The sequence below is a fragment of the Micrasema longulum genome, unplaced genomic scaffold (genome assembly GCF_059751315.1).
Source record: "Micrasema longulum isolate JH-2025_06_02 unplaced genomic scaffold, ASM5975131v1 h1tg001011l, whole genome shotgun sequence".
In the NCBI taxonomy this organism is placed as follows: domain Eukaryota; kingdom Metazoa; phylum Arthropoda; class Insecta; order Trichoptera; family Brachycentridae; genus Micrasema; species Micrasema longulum.
The window spans coordinates 86,749-105,174 of NW_028278199.1; the positions used below are offsets into that span (position 1 = coordinate 86,749).

General features: G+C 35.8%; 2 protein-coding genes across 2 annotated transcripts in view; one reads left to right on the top strand and one right to left on the bottom strand.

Moving 5' to 3' along the window:
* The first annotated feature begins 2,669 nt into the window (after positions 1 to 2,669).
* LOC148277565 (rhythmically expressed gene 2 protein-like) lies at positions 2,670 to 4,010 on the top strand. The gene has a single exon (XM_088232711.1). It carries the CDS (start codon positions 2,890 to 2,892, stop codon positions 3,625 to 3,627), a length of 738 nt encoding a protein of 245 aa, XP_088088837.1. The 5' UTR covers positions 2,670 to 2,889; the 3' UTR covers positions 3,628 to 4,010.
* hiw (MYC binding protein highwire) overlaps positions 2,854 to 18,426 on the bottom strand; it is a 242,193-nt gene continuing 226,620 nt past the window's right edge. The window contains exons 62-66 of the mRNA XM_088232701.1: positions 17,870 to 18,127; positions 16,145 to 16,492; positions 15,259 to 15,459; positions 12,769 to 13,036; positions 2,854 to 12,086 (exon numbers count right to left, since the gene is read on the bottom strand). Of these exons, the coding sequence (XP_088088827.1) occupies positions 11,965 to 12,086; positions 12,769 to 13,036; positions 15,259 to 15,459; positions 16,145 to 16,492; positions 17,870 to 18,127 (1,197 nt within the window). The 3' untranslated portion in view covers positions 2,854 to 11,964. The remainder of the gene's footprint in view (positions 12,087 to 12,768; positions 13,037 to 15,258; positions 15,460 to 16,144; positions 16,493 to 17,869; positions 18,128 to 18,426) is intronic.

Sequence of the window (18,426 nt, forward strand, 5' to 3'; positions counted from 1 at the left end):
TAGATGTTAGAGAATAAAAAATAATTTTAATGTGATCCTATAAAGCCCAGATCTATAAAGTATCGGGCTGTTAGGTAGGGTGTAAGTTCTTTTACATGCTCAGGTTTACTAGTGGTCCCCCGAGGATGCGACTTCTTTTTTTATAGAAAGCATCACATTCACATAGGTGTTTCCACATCTGCACTGCAGAACCTACATCTAGTTGTTCCAGAATGGTTCATAATACCAAGCTGTTTCTTCAATCTGCAGGTGTTTCCTCATTTGCGCTGCAGGACCTACATCTAGTTGTATCAGAATGGTTCATTCTACAAGCTGTTTCTTCAATCTGCAGTGCCCTGGGCGGGCTCTAGTGATAACCCTCACTCGATTTCGTCTGAGTTTTATTTGGTCGAAAGCAAACCTTTACGAGTATCCCTTTATTAGTTCCTTCGCATAGTGCTGACAAGATACCTTTTGACAGAGCGTTATGCTCTGTTTCAGGCCTGTAACCTAAGCTCATTTTTTAGTCATTTTTTTACTCAGAGTTTTATTAGGTCGAAAGCAAACTTAACTTATTTATTTTTTATTCTGCACATAAACAGATTTAAAAGTTAAATCTGTCTACAGTGCAGCTCAGAAAAAATACTCGCACAACCACAGATTAATAGTACCGCACAACCACGAGCACGCGTGACAAGCAAGGTGAATGCGGGGGGCGAGCAAATTCTTAATTTATTTATCCAAATAAGACACAAATATGTATATTTTTGAAGCGCAATCGTAAGTTTTTGTCGTATGTTTACACGCAGGGAGTTCTTAATATAGCTAAGAATGTATACGAGTATGTTCTTTGTTTTTTACGTTTTTGAAACCTTAATCTTTTTAATATCCACTTCAATTTTTACATAAAAAAACTTTAGCTGTCAGGTCAGCCAAATGTGGCGCCGACCATTCAATATTCTATACAGTTTTCGTTTTATACGGGACAATGAAAGCATCCACCCCTTTCCCGAAACTGTTCATAAAGACTTGAGTCTTTCTTCAGTTTCGCATATCAATATCAATTTTTTTTTAAACGAATTAAGCGAAAATTTAATATTTCTTTACAATCAAACCGCGAAAATAACAAAACAAATAAACTTAAAAAACTTTCATTGTACCCCTCACTGCAGTATTGTCAGTTTGTGATCAATCAAATACACATGGCCAGCACAATCACCTTTTTCTAATTTCCCAGTATGACAGTGGAGGAATACAGTGTTAGTTCCAAATTGAGACCGCGGCCGCACGCTCCAGATCCCGCATCGGAAGAAGAAAGGAAGAAGAACGTAGTAATACAAACAAATGAATCAACGACACGAAACCTAAATACATATAAGAAACATTAGAATGATTTGCCCTATACAATATGCACTCAATCAACAGAAGAAAAACAATACGTATCTATAACAAATCACAGAGGAACATCAAATTATCAAGACACTACCGGCAAAATCCTAACACAGATCCTAACATGATCCCTATCGAACTCAGGCGAAATTACTTTTCGTCATAGTACTGAATTCCTCGCAAAAACCATTTTCCTAATACCAACAGTAGAAACAATCCTATGCAAAGACATTAATCGTCCTAACAATCTCTCAGACCTTAAAGCAGACGAAACGGGTCCTAGAGCATGCTCTTGAGTTAGTCTACTATTTAGATTTATACGGGACAGTTTGCAAGCTGCACAAGAAATTGTTCAGTTTTTTTGGTCAAACTGTTAAATTTTCCACACTCAAATAGATATGTGATTCCAGCAGCAGCAGAGAAAACTTTGACTCAAGAGAAGCAGCATCCACACTTTTACCGGCTTTATGTGACTTTAGTTTTTTTACGATACCTTTCTTTTTTGTGTGAAGTTCTAGAAGAAGTGAACCAGACACAAAAGTACAAACAGACATCAGTCAATGTATCCAAATAGTGGGAAGAGCTATTTCTTTGCGTAGGAACGCAACTAAAAAATGTGAGGACTTGGATATTTCAATTGAAAGAAGAGGAAGGAGAAGATTCTGAAAACGTATGCCATGAGAAGAGGCCAGAGACTCTGGACTAACATTGCCAGAAGAGCTGCGGAGAGCAATGTTAGAATGTGTTGATAGATTTTATGAGAAAATAAACCATCGATACAAAGCCATGGATGACATCCGAATAATATTTGGTGTTGTGCAGCCTAAAACTTTGTTTACGTCAACAGAAGAAGATCTTCGTGGTATAGATCCAAATTTGTCAAAAATCTATGATGAATTTATTTTCTGAAGAAGACGTTTGACATTTTGGAGATTGTCCAACTGCGGCGCCACTTGGAAGCCGCTAGCATTTCTTGCCAATTGGCAGTCCAGAGGACTATCTTGCAGGTTCTGAGATTTATTGTAAAATGGGATTATTGCTGCGTTTCAGATTCTTCCTAACTATTTGCATTTCGGTGGCTTCGTGTGAAAGAAGCTTTCCAAAATTAAAATTAATTCAATCGTATTTAAGATGAACTATGAGCCAAGTGCGACTATCCAATCTCTCTATTTTGTTAATTAAAAAAGAAAGAAAAGTAAACTTTGACCATGTTATTGAGTATTTTAGTAAAATAAAGTCGCCGAAGCACGTTTAGTAAGTATTTGTTGTTTTATTCTGGGGAGTGCTCATTTAAAAACCGCCCGGGTGCCAACCATCGCTACGCCGCCACTGGGTCGATGATGTTTTATTTACCTAAAATACCGTTATTATCACTCATTCGATCACTTTAATCGAACTAATTCACAACCGATTAGCGTTTATGTTTAATATGTTAATTTTATCGAATGAAACATTTTGACATTTGACACTTTGACCGATGTTTTTAGGTTATGTCATTATAGTATTCTATCTCTGATTGCGATGGCAAATGTGTTCCGTAAGGTGCGCCTGGTAACATTTGATATAACCAATACCCTCCTTCGGTTCCGCATTTCCCCAGGACAGCAGTACGCGGAGGTGGCGGCGCGTTGCGGGGAAAAGTTAGACGGGGCCGCCGTGAGCGCGGACTTCAAGCGCAGCTACCGAGCCATGGCCGACCTTCATCCCAACTTCGGGCGCGCGAGCCGCGTGGCGTGGGACGAGTGGTGGCGACGCGTCGTGCGCGACACGCTGCGCGCTCACGTGCGTGACCCGCGCACCGTCGATCGCATAGCGCAGCTCCTAATAGACTCCTACAAGAGTGAGCACTACTGGCTCGTGAAGGATGGCTGTCTCGAGCTCTTGAACTTTCTAAAGGACTGCGGAGTCATTGTCGGGATCATCTCCAACTTTGATCCGAGGCTGCGAGACATTCTATCCAACGTCGGGCTACGGGAGCATTTCCATTTCATGGTAATTTCGTACGAAGCCGGCTTCGCTAAGCCCGATAAGGAAGTATTCCTAAAGGCTATCGCCGAGTCTCGCATGACTGGCATGGCTCCATCTAATGCTCTGCATGTCGGTGACAACCCAGTGCTGGACTACAAGGGCGCCCTCGAGGCCGGCTGGCAGGCGGCTTTGGTCACCCCCAAACCTACCTTACTCTCTCAAAATGTCTTTAAAGATCTTGAGGAGCTTCATCGGTATTTCAAATCCAATTCAGATATATTTGGAGATTAAAAATATAATAATTCCACTGACCCTACCAGTTGACATTTGAATGCGAGTGACGAGAAATGTATGATTTAAAAAAATATATTTTTAGTAAATTATCACTGATCTAGCTTTAATATTTAAAAAAAAAAAATAAATATGGCTCTGTCTAAATAAATGGAATAATTATATGTATACATACAATATATAAATATTTTGTCTGCAATGTGCGTATGAGTTTTTTGAGCACCAAATTTTACTAATGATTTTTATGGTTAGATAAACATCATTTCAAATACTAAATAGCCATAGTCAACTTATTTTATGGCACTTCTGCTAATACAGCATGTAATCCCATTTATGCGAGGGTAAACTGAAAAGTATGCTTGTAGAACACAAATAAAAACAAATAGCAAATCGGGCAGAGTACAATTCTTAAGCTTCTAAATCATTAATTTATTTTTCAACATAGTCACTCTTAAGTCCAACACATTTCTCCAAACAGGTAACAATTTTTTTTAAATTCAGCCACTGGAAAATTCTTCCGACTTTTCTCAAATCCAGGACTTGATAGCCGCCTTTACCTCATCGTCCGAGATGTAATGATTACACTTGAGGTCTCTCTTAAGTAGACGAAAAAAATATAAATCGCAAGGAGCAAGATCGAGGGAGAAAGAAGGGTGTGGAATTGATTCAAACTTAAGGTTTCGCAAAGCCTCTTCAGTTTCACGCGAGGTGTGTGAATGAATGTTGTAATGTTGCAAGATTATTGGCGCCAGGCTGACTATGTTGGAGGTGTCTTAGAGTCTGTATGTACTGAGAAGAATTTACCATTGCCCCTCGTTCCAGATAATTAGTCACATAAACTCGGTAAGATCCCAAAACACAGTCAAAGTATTTTTTTTGCGGATGGTTGTGTTTTGGACATTTTTGCCTGAGGGGAGGACTGATGACAATATTTAGTCTTTTCTCTTCCGGGTCGTAATGGTGGATCCATGACTCCTCCCCCGTTACAATATTCAAAAGAAGGTTGTCTTCTTCTTCATGGTAGCTCTGAAAAATTTGCTTGCAGCATTCCAATCGGCGCTATTTGTTCTCATCTGTGAGACGTGGCGTTGTACCCATTCATTTTATGGTATCCCACTTGTTCAATAATGAAGCCGACACGTTCCTTGGATATTCCAATATGCTTTTGAGTAATTCGCCGGTCACTTTGAATCAAATCGTCGATGAGTTTGAGGTGTTTATCGTCTGTGGCAGTGATCAAATGTCCGTTGTGTGTTTCATCAACCATTATGGCTTTTCCAGGCTCACTTCCATGAAGTTTTACTACCCATCGATTTACAGTAGACCTATCAACAGCATTTTCACTATAAACAGCCTTTAAATGACAATAAATCTCAGTAGTAGTCACCTTTTCAGCCTCTATACTTCCGCTTCTCAAAATACACTGGATGAACGCAGCACCTCCAAACTTGTGCATTAACTTTTTTTTTGCACCACAACAGGCCATTATGGCACTAGGCAATTATGATGGTGAATTGCCGCACAGTATAGACTTGAGAAAAATAACATTTAATTTTTGTGTTCTCACCGGGAACCGAACCTGAAACCTTCCGTGTGCGAGTCACTTACGTGAGTGTCTTAACCACTATACCATGGAGGCCGCCTATTGGGGGGGAATATTATTTCCACACGCTGCCTGGCGCTTCTGAAGGTTATTTTGTTCGCGTTCTATAAGCATATATCCATTCATTTTCAGCCTACCCTCGTAAATCCTTTACAAGGTTGTCATTCATTACATGTGTACAATATTTATGATAATATTCTCACTGATTCTTCAACTATGTAAAAAAAATAACTTAAGATAATGAGGCTCATAATGTTCATCTAAACAGTTTACCGTACCAACGTGACAATGGCTCTAATGTAGTGTTTATCAATGTAATTTGCCAACTGGTAATCGAGGCGTAAGTGCAAAAACGTCTCCTTAGCACACTTTATTTTAGTGAATTGTTTGGTATAGAATCTCTGCAAGGCTAGCTCAAAAGGTAAAAATAATAATAGGTATTAGTCTTAGTGAATATGTATATAAAACAATATGTATAATATACCACCTGTACAGTTATAAAATGTTTAATAAAGTTTTAAAATAAAACAGAACTTCCTTTATAGTATGTTTATTTATCACTATAGAATATTTTAAACATAAACAAAAAAAATAAAATGCAAATGAAATTATAAGATCTTAGTTTACAACAGTTTTATAAATAAAAATGGTCGGCTTAAACAACATTACAAATAGAAATTGCAATCTTCTTCTTATATGTGGAAAAGGAGTTGCATGTCTGAATGATTTTCACTCATTACTGAATGATTTTCATTTCAATGTTTTCCATGTCATAAGAGTCGACCATTAATTTACAAATAAATTCAATTTTTTTTTTTACAACTAAAATAATACTTAAAAAACATAAAACCATATCACATTTGTTTAACAAAAATATTTCCTATCATCAAGTTTTTCATACTTTCATCGATCCCAAAACCTTAGTTAACAAACAGTCTTTAAATACCACTCTAAAGGGAGCTCTATTAATGACGTCACACCATTTTGGGTGTTTTTGACTCCCCATTTACTCATTTCTTTCAAACATAAGATTAATAGAAAAATGTTAAAAAGATGGTGTTACAGAACATATCTACAACACTTCTGCCTCGTGTCCCTCTTGCCACCCTCAGGTGTGATGTCATAAATAGACAGCCCCAAATATAAAAAAATAATATATCAGTCATATTTTTTTAGAAATAGGCTTACAGATATAATAATACTTAATACAAAATGGAGTGGATGGAAGTGCAATTTTATTATTGAAAATATAAATAAAGTTGATATTTAATTCCTGAATCCGTGTTTAAAAAATAATATGTACAATGTTTTCATTCAGCATCTTTTTTTTCTTTACATCACATTCCTCGCCTAAATTATCTTGACATCCTCCTCAAGTTAAATAATTAGAAATAAATAAACATTAATCATCTAAATTCTGTTTTCATCGCATTGAAATTAAGAAAGTATATGTTTATGTAACTAAACAAAATTTGATACTGTTTGTTTCTGATTGAAACCTTGATTACAAACATAAATTAGATTAAGTATATAGGATAACCCTTTGCACTTCTTATAAAATACACTTTGGTTATTGAGCGCCCGTAAAAACCAATTTAAATGACTACCCTTTCAGTTTTGTTTTATAAGGAATTATTGTTAATTATTGGATGCTTTGTCATGAATCAAATTCACAATAAATTAGCAAAAGTTACTAAGCACATGTTCTATATTCCACGTGAATTTTGAAAAGATTAAGTTTCTTTACTGAAATTTCTCAGTGGAACTGCATTTTTATTTATCATAAGAAAAGTACTTTGGTAACCGAGAGGTTGGTTGGTATAAAATATTTATTTAAAAGGGTGTTTTTACACTAAAATATTTCATAGTCCCTGGGACAGGCACCGAAAGCGGAAGACTGATCATCTTACCTTCATGTTACAAAAATGATTAAGATACGCTGCAGTTGGTGTGCCAATGCAGTTCCCTATTCACCATCAGGTGCAGAAAGGGAATGATGGTGATGATGATTTAACTGTTAAGTATTTTTCTTATTGTAAATTTATGTATGCGATTTTACTTTCGATATTTTTTAACTTTTTGTGGTTTAGCCTAAATTTAAACATTGTGCGAACGGTGGAATCGAGGTAATAATCTAAATGCAAAGGGTTAGGTAATGATTTGATCTCAGAGTAATAATGCGCCACATTTTGCTCTATCGCATAGGTCAAAAGTGGTTTGGTTCAACAGCAGATGTGTAACGGATGGTTCTGCGCTACGATTACGATTCTCACCCTAAGTACCTAGTACCTATGGCCCATTGTTTTGCTGTAAACTATAGCTAACTTCGTGACCAATAATCCTAGAATGATTTTTTCCACGTGGGCAACTCTACAGCGGAAGCGCCTTATTACTCTGAGGATTTGATATTATAATTTGAGTATCATAGACATTTATACTATTTTAATTAATCTTTTATAGGGTTACCAGATTTTTTTATGTCAGTATAGGACAAATTTATTTAAAAAATCCTCTTTTGAAAATAAGAACCTTACATGAATTTTTACTTGTGGTTTTTAAAATACTACATGCTTTAAATTAAAAATGTTTGGACTGTAACATAGTCTCGGAGTATACAAAATACATTTCCAAAACACAATGAAAAATATCGGCAAGATGATGTTTCATAATTTATTATTTTCAATATGTATGTTTACTACTAAACAAAGAGAAACAAATCACAATGCACAGTTTTAAATAAAGAAGTTATAAAATATACAATTTTTCAGTATAATTCTAATAAAAAGGTATTGGAGAAATCTGGTAACCCTACCCAATTGGTATATTTGTTATTTAGTACACTAGGGTCTTGACTTATGTAGACTTAATTTATTGATATGTAAAATTAATTGTAAACTCTCACTGAATATAGAAATTGGTTATTTAACACAAGTGTCAAGACACAGAACAATCAAACTTTGTGAAAATTTGCATACATATAATATGAAGTCCAAAAGGTACCAGGTAACTGGATTCTGAGAAAATAAAATACAATTAGTTTTAATAAGACCCTAGTGTACACTGTTACGATAAAGTGGATTGGAAATCTTCGTTGAGTATATTTGTATTATAAGCTTATGAGTAAAACACACATTAATACGATTATTATAATTATTTGTAGAAAAAATATCCCATTATGCAGGACCTGATAGAAAAAGTTCATTCTTCCTCGGGGTATACTTCAACATCTTAATGACCATTCAACCTTACACTATTGTGAAAATTTGAATATCTTTTAAATGACCGTTTTCTTATTTTCTTTTACAAAATTAATTGTGCCATTTTACAACTACATCCAGTGTATTTTTTGTACAATTTAATTTATTGTAAATTACCAATATTGGAATAGCATTTATTAGCAAAACTTTTGTACTCATTCATGGATATTTTCCATAACAAAGTCTTTTGGTCTGCCATCATCCATCTATTATGGATTTATATGGTACTCTAAGAATTTACAAGGCTTACTCATATGCAGTTTCAGCATATGGATTGGCGCATTATAAGTGGTCATTAAGATGATAATAAATTAAAATTAATTATTAATTTTGACAGTGGTCAAGAAAATATTAATATTTACTTGACTACTGTTATATCTTAAGAAATTGAAATAATCAGAAAGATTTTAATCAGCTCGAAAAATGTTTGAATGTTCATTTTTGTTAATTTCAATTGTGAAATTCAAGAGTATTGACTCTTGAGCCAAACTGAGAGGAGCGATTACAATTGGAAGATACGAAAGCCATATCTTTAGTATGACGGTATAGTTCAGTGGTCGGCAAACTCATTAATAAAAAGAGCCAAAGATCAGCATTTCGACGATTAAGATTTCTAAGAGCCAAATTTCTTTTCATTAAACTGTTTCCTCTTCAAAGCCAACAAATCTTATAATGCAGTGAAGATCTCCGTATTTACTCTCTGTTATTGAGTAAACATTCTTTAAATTAGCAATGTAAAGAAGATTTAATGACAATTGTGTCGGCAATCTTGATCAACAAATCCATAACATTTGAAATGTTTCGCCTCTTGATGAATGATGGTAAAAAAGCATCTCGTGATTAATATTTGCTTTGAAAATAGAAAAAAAAACGGTTCTCACTTCGGTCATAATTTTAGCTCCATATGTTGAAATCGAAATAATTTCATCATATGGAGCTATAGAGCAATATGATGCTTCTCCATGCATTCGATTACAGTATTTGCAATATCCTCAATAATTCAAAAGGCAATAGTCCTAGTTCTTTTATAGAACCTGCAGACTAAATAATTTGAGCAAAAAGTGTAACTTGCGCTGAGCCGCACTCGAGTGACTAAAGAGCTGAATGCGACTTGCGAGCTGCTGTTTGCCGACCACTGGTATATTTGAAGTCACACAATTGGCTCTGAATCTTCGAATTTAAAGGTAAGAACGTCGATAGCTATCGAGGATCCGCATCCCACTGTATGCTTATCTACGCACTGAAAGTGAAAAAATCATATTCAAGTGAGAGTTTTTTCCTTTAATTGCAATTTATTAAAATTTTAAATAATTAAAAGCGGCTAGTTGATAAAAATCAAAGGAACAAAAATAAAAAAGAAACGGGTTAATTTTAATTTGACATTGAGCGCAGAGTAAAGTTTGACAGTTAAGACAGTTGTGAGAGCACCTGTGGTTAAGATTTGAAAATTTGAGGTAGTTACAGTACATGGGTCAGATCATTTGACGTTTGAGAAGACATAATCGGGTTGTGGTCCTGTGGCTAGTGTCTCGGACTCACGGATCAAAGGTCCGTGATTTGAACCCCACTCTACCCCAATTCGATTCTCATTTTCTAATAGTGAGTTATTTACAACTCGTTGAAAATAGCCCTCAAAATTAAATGTTTGGGTAAATCATAAGAACGCAAATATTTTTTTTTTAACAAAATAAAATCATTATGGGCATGTGCCATAAGGTGTAATTACAACACTTCGGAAGAAACACTATCGTATGATGTGTAGTGATCTTCCTAAAAACTCATATTGACACGTTGGCTTCGTAATACGGAAGGAGACAGAAGGAATGTTTGTAATCGCCCCCCCAGGATCAGATTTGACAAAGTAACTCCTGTAGATATTATTTTTAATCGATTTTGCAACAATAATCAAACTGACTAAAATATACAAGAATTGGAATGTATATATGAACCCAAAATAATGAAAAGTACAAATAATAGCGATGGACAGAAAAATTAAAGGGTTTTAAGTGTCATACACTTTTCGTTAAGGATGAAGAAAAATTCAAACAACCAGTTAAGATTTTAATGAGATAGTTGATTATTATATTATATGGACTTGATTATAAATCGTTGATTATATTATATGTATTAAAAAAACTTACTTCAGTTTTACTGGTAAGTTAAGGATGCAGTAGTTATCTGCTATGTACTCAAGTATAGATCAGTTAGTATAATTTTTAAGTTACACACCACAAATGGATTTTCCACGTTACTTTCTCAACCGTGTATCTGAAAAAAAAACAGTGATGGAATAAAGTGTACCAGATAGAAGATAATACAGATATGTATTATGCAAGTATGTACAAAAAATGAGTTGACATTGAGTAGAAAGAATACCAAGGAAAAATTTAGATACACGGCTAAGTGTTCATTTTAGACTCATTAGAACTTGGAGAAGTACATGAAGTATGTTAAAACTTACTGTATTCAGAATTTTCAGTGCATGTTACAGTATTCAGAGAATATCACAATTTAGTACTGGAGTGTTACAGTACGTAGAGAATGTCGCAATATTAAGAGAATGTCACAGTAGATTGCAGTAATAAAAGAACTTGTAGTACATAGGGAACATTCTGTACTAAGATAATGATGCAGTTATCTGAGTACTTGCTTTAGTACTCCGATAACTAGCTGTACTTAGAAATTGTTTTATTCAGATAATGTTTCTCTACTTAGAGAATGTTATTTACTTGAAGAATATGGCTGTACCCTGAGAATGTTGCTGTACTCAGAGAATGTTTCTCTACTTAGAGAATGCTATTTTGCTGGAATAATATGGCTGTACTAAGAGACGTAGCTATCTGTACTTAGATAATGTTTTTGTACTTGAGAGAATTTTATTTTACACGGAGAACGTTCCTGCACTCAGAGAATGTTGTTTTGAAGCTGAATCATATGGATCAAAAAATATTGTATAATACATACACAGATTGGATGAAATCCGGTATGTGAATATTAAATTATAGAAGTCAGAAATATGATCCGATTCTCCTTTGAATTTTTTACGTGCATTTAAATACGTAAAAAAAAATGTAAGTTAATATTTTTAAGATGATGAAATCTAATAAGAATGAATTAATTTTCTGATTCTAGAATGCACTATTTTTTTATTTAAAATCAGTGCAGGCGTACCCCCAGTATTTACAGCGTTTTACTTTTTGCACGTGTCCACTTTTATATTTATAGTAAAAATTTTAAAATTAGCTCAGAATTTTTTTCAGATTTCAGATCGATTTCTGTTCTGTGTAATACAGCTATTTCATGGACACCATATGCTCGTAAGTAAGTAAGTAATACAGCTACACTTTAAATGATGTTGTACTCAGATAATGTCGTTTTACTCGGAGAATGTTTCTCTACTTAGAAAATGTTTATTTGGAGAATATTACTGTACTAAGATATTATTGCAGCATTCTTAATTAAGTAGAGTTGCAGGACTTAAAACATGTTGGTGTTACGGCATACACCACATCCCAGTGCAAATTCCGTTCCTGTGGGAGGATGAGTAACCCTTAGGGGACAATCTTCCGGAGTTCCTTCAAGTTGTCTCCCTTTAGGACCTAAAATGAAAATGACAACTCAATACAAATTTGAAAGTGGTTTGAGTCGCCTGTGCAAATTAGGTATTATTTTTAAATTATTTTATCTGCAAATTTATTGTCATATTTTGGAAATTTTTATATGAATATAAAAAAAATAAAAACTAACACACAAAATAATTAAAATTATGAAAGTTTTCTAAAGCTTGCCACAGACATTCGGGGAACAAACAATCAAATAAAAGAAAAATTAAAATTAAATCCGGGTTGCGGTCCTTTTGTGCTAGTGTTGCAAACTCTAGAGGTCAGAGGTTCGAACCATTCTGTACCATAACTTGATTGCCATTTTTGTTTATTTTATTTATTTACATACATGTAGTTTATTACACATTATTTAAGACATAAGTCCCAACTCCATGGGACTAAAAGTCCTGTGTTGAGATGGGACGAATGTGAGTTTTTGAAAATGGCCCCAAAATTAAAAGTAATTGTGTAAATCATAAGAACCCGTTAAATAGTAATGTTATTTAATATTGTTTTGCAAGCTTAAAAAATATATATATATATGTATATATACATATATTGGATAAAGAAGCTCATTTTATGAATAAGAATATTTAATAGATTTTTCTGTGTATCAGTAACTAATGTATTGGCGCTAGGTATATACATTATAAATTAAATAAAACAATATATTACACACCGGTAGGGCATTGCGGCAGCAGATGTTTGGGGATTTTTCTAATCCTCTGAAACTCGTCGTGGCATCCATTGCAGAAGTGGGTGTCCCCGAGACAGAAGAAGATGGCTACGGTGCAACAGAAGCGGCACTTGTACTCCAGGAAGTCGGTGCCGTGCTTGGGACAGGAGACAGCAGATGCTACATCGCTGCAGCCCCCGCAGACCAGCTCTTCAGGATCGTACTCTGAGGGGCCATCAGCTTCACAGCGAGCTTCGCCTCCATAATATGCCTGCAAACAAATACATTGATAATCATAACAATAATATTCACCTTCTTCTTGTGTCATACTGTGGTAACACAGTTTTGGGTATAAATACATGTGATATACATCACCTGACATTTGGAAATCCGTGAGTTAATTCAGCATACCTAAATATATGTTACTTACAAACTGTTAAATAGTTTTCCATTAAAAGCCAGTTTACATAGCTAAATATGGTATTTTGAGGTTTCAATTTGGGAGACAGAAATACTACTGAAATACTTGCTAAAATACTCAACTATCAACTATCACTATTAAAGTCGAACCTAATAAGAGAAACTTCTTTAAAAGAGGTTTAAGCTGGCTTAAGGTTCTGTCATTTTACCCCCAAAAACCTCTATAAAAACTCTGTATAAGAGAGTCGTTCTATCTGAACTGACCTTTATAAGAGAGAGCCGAAACTGTGACCTCTATAAAAGAGCGTTTAGTTTGCAGATGTAGCCGCAGCGTCACTGCTTGTGCATGTCCTGACGTTCTACATGTTGTTATGTACATGCACCCGAATTCACATTTGCTTAGGAAGGCAGTGTAAGTGATCAGTAGATCGTTGCTGCCTATGAAAATGGAAAACTGCGAGTCGATATTTAATCCATAAAATAATTTAATGCGGGGGAATCGACATTTTATAAAATTATTAAAAACGGAGAAGCTATCAAGTCCGAGTGTGGTGAGAGTCATGACAAGATGAAACGTAAGCTGAGAGGAGTCTTATTGATTGGTTCAAGCAGACATTGAGCAAAAACATCCCGGTGAGTGGACCAATCCTTAAAGTAAAGGCTCAAAAATTTGCATTTAAAATTGACAAAAAAGACTTTACTGTTAGCAACGGCTAACTGGAGAGATTTAAAAAAACACCATGATTTAGCATTAACAAAATTATGTGACGAGAGCAAGTCTGTCGAAAGTGTCTGCCCACAATGGATTATTGACCTTTCCAATATCTTGAGCGGTTATCACCCTGAAGACATCTACAATACGGACAAGACTGGGTTGCTTTACAAGTGCCTTCCAGACAAGACATTCACATTTACCAGAGAACAGTGTCATGGAGGAAAACAAAGCAAAGATTGTCTCACCCTTCTTCTCTGCGCAAACGCGACCGGAACGGACAAGTTACCTCTTCTTGCAATCGTAAATCCAAACATCCTATGTGTTTTAAAGGCGTGAGACCCTTGGAATATACGAGCAATAAAAATTCCTGGTTGACTCGGATAATTTTTGGAGACTGAAAATCAACAGACAGATGAAAAGTAAAAAAGGAAAATAGCCCTCGTCGTCAACAACTGTTCTGTCCACACTGGTACACCAAAACTAAGCAACGTAGAAGTCATCTTCTTGACTGCCAACATTTTGAGCAGATTTCAACCACAAGATCAGGGAATAGTGAATAATTTTGTATTAAAATGCTAGGGTATTCGTATGGATAAATTATTATATCTTAAGCCCTTTTTCCCATATGAGAAAAGACTTCGGAGACTTAACCTGACCACACTAGAACAGAGAAAAAAAAGATCTCATTGAAATTTATAAAATGCTGTATGGGTAATATGACTGCGAACTTGATGAAATTTTCACACTTAGCTGTAATACGCAACTGAGATAACATTTTATAAAATCAGAGAAGACAAACAATCCAGTTAAACATTTTATCAATGGCAGATTTTTTGTTTATTTGTTATTTTTTAAAAACCCATTAGGGTTATATAAGAAATATTATAAGGTCTAGTCTTGTTATGTCTCAACTAGTTAGTGTGGTCATCGTGTGCTTTTTAGGTTGATTTTAAATTTATCTCCAGTGTAACTGTTCAAGATTTGTGGATGCGTGGAATGATCTGCCTCAAGAAATAGTAATGACACTATCTGTTAATACATTCAAAAAAAAATTGGACATATCATCACCCTAACTTGTAAAACTCGTCCACAAATGGTCAAAAATTATGTTTTCTGTTAGAACTTCAAATAATTTATACGAGTATGTGTGGAAAACTTTTATATTTGTTCAGAGTTCCATTATTAAAAAAAATATCTCAAAAAAATTCACTATGAATTTGGGACTTACGAGTTTTATAAGTTAGGCCGACGATATATAGGAAATGAAATAAGCTTTGATAAGATGTAAGACTAGATAGGGGCATATCAGCTGATAGCTGCATGCTTCTAATTGAATAATAGTAAATGAATTATGTGACCTTCTTGCACTTGAAGCAGACATAGTAGGCGTATCGGTCCATGGCGTACTCTGCAGATCTGCCCTGGTAGCGGGTGTTGATGATGGCCGCTCCATCCAGCCCCTCATACTCCAGCCTCGTAAGAGCTTTCTTGCGCACTTCCTGCTGCAACTCCCGCACAGGAGCCAGCAACTCATCAAGCGCTGGGTGTTCCATGTCTTCCTACAAGTTTATTCTTCTATTTAATAAGGCCATCACATTAATTTAGTGTGTAACATTTACACACTGTGTAACATTCACCATCCGCCCATATTTGAACATCTATATTTCTTCAATTCTTTCATCTGTTGATATTTGTGAAGTTACAGAGCTGAAACCTTTATTTATGGCCACTTCAACCAGCCAATGACAGGTCATAAGCCCCGTAGATGCCTAGACTTCTATATTACCTTCTCTAAAATGTTCTTCGTCTCTTTTGTAATATGTTAATGTTAACAGCTCCTCAAGGAGTTGAATCCAGTCCTTGTCTACAAAAGTTTGGACAAACTCAAAATATTATTTGATTTTAATTTATTTACTTTTAACCATTTTGAAATATTAAATGTATTGCTAATGCTACTTAGATAAAGTTTCGATCAATATAAATATTATGATATTTTAAACCAATCTATGTATAAGGGTTTAAGCAAACAATAATAAAGATGGATCAATGCTCAACTATTTAGTACTACTTTTACTGGACACTGTTAAAATTACAAGTAGGATAAGATATAAAGTAGAATACGATCCATTGTTAAATTATACCTCGATAAAGAAGCTTGTGTAGTTTCAAACTGGTAGGTAATAAAATAAAAAATAAGCGGTTTAAACAAAGATGGTTTATTTTTACTAAAATTAATAACGTTACCTTGCAAATGGGACACTGTGAGAAGGCGAACGTGATTCTTGGACCGATCCACCTCTTCTCGAGGACCTTCCTTGTGCAATGCACGTGGAACACGTGCCCGCAGGCAAGCTGCAGCGCGGGCGCGGAGCCCAGCGGCTCGCAGAAGCACACCATGCACATGTCCTCCGCGTCCTGGCGCAGGGCGGGGCGCGGCGCGACTAGGGCGCCCGCCTCGTCCTGCAGTAGCGGCGAGGCAGCGCGCGCGCCGGCGCAGCCCTGCAGGCACGGCAGGCACGCGCGCTCACCCGCGTAGCCGCCGCACAGGTGCCCGCAGCGCAGCACGCGCGTGCACGCGTTGCGGCTGTACTCCTGTACAGCACATTTTTTATTTTATTAACATATACAGTAAAGACTCTGATAGTATACATACATAGAAAATTATTAAGGAAAGTAGAAAGACACAATGGTATATAGTAGACTTGGTGGGAATGAAAGCGGGAGAGAGGTGTTTATAAATGAATTTGATTCAGTGATTGTATAAAAGAAGACAACTTGTTATCAAAGAAATCAAGACTTGTATGTTTGATATGATAATATATCTAAATATTTTTTTTTTTTAATTGGCTGGGTTTGATTATCAAATAAAGAAAATGTGGATGTTTAAACATGGGCAGAATGGTGAATGTTACATAGTGTGGAAAGTGGCCACTTAAACCAGCCAATGACGGGCCATAAGCTTTGTAAATGCCTAGACTTCCATATTCCTTTCTCAAAAATGTTTTCACTCTCTGTTGCAACAAATTTAGATCCTTAGCTTTACAGTTTACTCGCTTGATGGATGTTTGACAACTTGCAGTATCACTTATTTGAGCACAAGTGAGCAACAGTGCCACATTTTATCTTTTTAAAGTTGTAGATAAATCTAAATCAACATTGCTTTAAAGGGTGAAAAATAAACAAAAAACTTCAATGTAAAATACTTAGTTTTAAGATAACATGTTTATTTATTAGAGACTTGAATCATTTCATGCTGTTTTTTTGTGAAAATTAATGCATTATTCTTTAAAAATTATAAACAATATGTCATTGAAAGTAGTGTCCACCGATAGTGACTACTTTCTCCCATCTTTGCGATAGCATAATAAGAATACCATCTCAAAAGAATGACTCATTTTTTGAGATTACCTAAGAATCGAGCCATTTTTTGGCATTCATGAGAACGGAAGCGCAGTTCAGCCAGGTCATGAGTCATCGATTGGAACAAGTGGTAATCGGAAAGAGCAACATCCGGTGATTCCCCATTCGAGTGCTTCCAAGTATGTTCTGACTGACCTTGCAACATGTGGCCGAGCCTTGTCACGCTGGAAATTTACTTTGTCATGTCTCGTCTCATATAGCGCCGGTTTTCCTTCAATGCTCGGCTCAAACGCATCAATTTTAATAGATAGTGATCTCCTGGGGTGGTTTTGTCGGGTTTAAGGAGCTCATAATACACAACATGATGATCATAATGCAGAATTAATGGCGAATATTAAAAAGAAACAAAATCCTCATCGTTAAGGGTTAACACACCTCATATTGTGGGGTAATTACTAACATAGGTAACTTTAAAATCAGCATTTGTGAGTTACCCACTAAAAAAATGGGTTAAATTACCTAAGGTATGTTTATGTATAAATGCCAATCGTTTACTGTACACTTTGTCCCTTACAGTATTCATATTTCACCGACATGTTTCCCACTCACCTGGCATTCCATTTCAGCGCACACATTGCCGATGGCCAGCAGGCCCACGCTGGAGCGGGCCCCGCAGAAGCGGCAGACCCCGCTGGAGGGCTGAGGCAGGAGGCCCCCGATGCCCTCGGGAGAGGCCGAGTGCCCTCGGATCTCCACAATGGCCTTGGTACTGCGCTGGTCCACCAGAGCAAGCAGCCAGAACAACTTCACACGCCCGCATCCCTCGTGAAGATCCACTCTTATGGCGGTTTCTTCCTCCTTGACAACCTGTGCCAACAATTCACAAATTATACTACAAGACAAATTCTCACACATGATAGTAAAACAATGAGATTAAATGTCTGGAAACCCCCTTTTTTATGACTTTATCGATTTATTTCAAAGATGTAACAATAATCCACAAACATGGACATACTCAAAACATAGTTGATTAAACGAACTAGTATAAAAATTATAAAGTGTTTTCAGAGGTTGCTTAGTAGGTAAAATGATTCAGCATGGTAAATCTCATCCACATCAATAACAATTTCAGCTCTTTTACTTTACAAAAGTCAACAGATGGAGAG

What these genes read in the sequence shown, in the direction of transcription:
- LOC148277565 (XM_088232711.1), top strand. Translation starts at nt 2,890, where the DNA reads ATGGCAAATGTGTTCCGTAAGGTGCGCCTGGTAACATTTGATATAACC.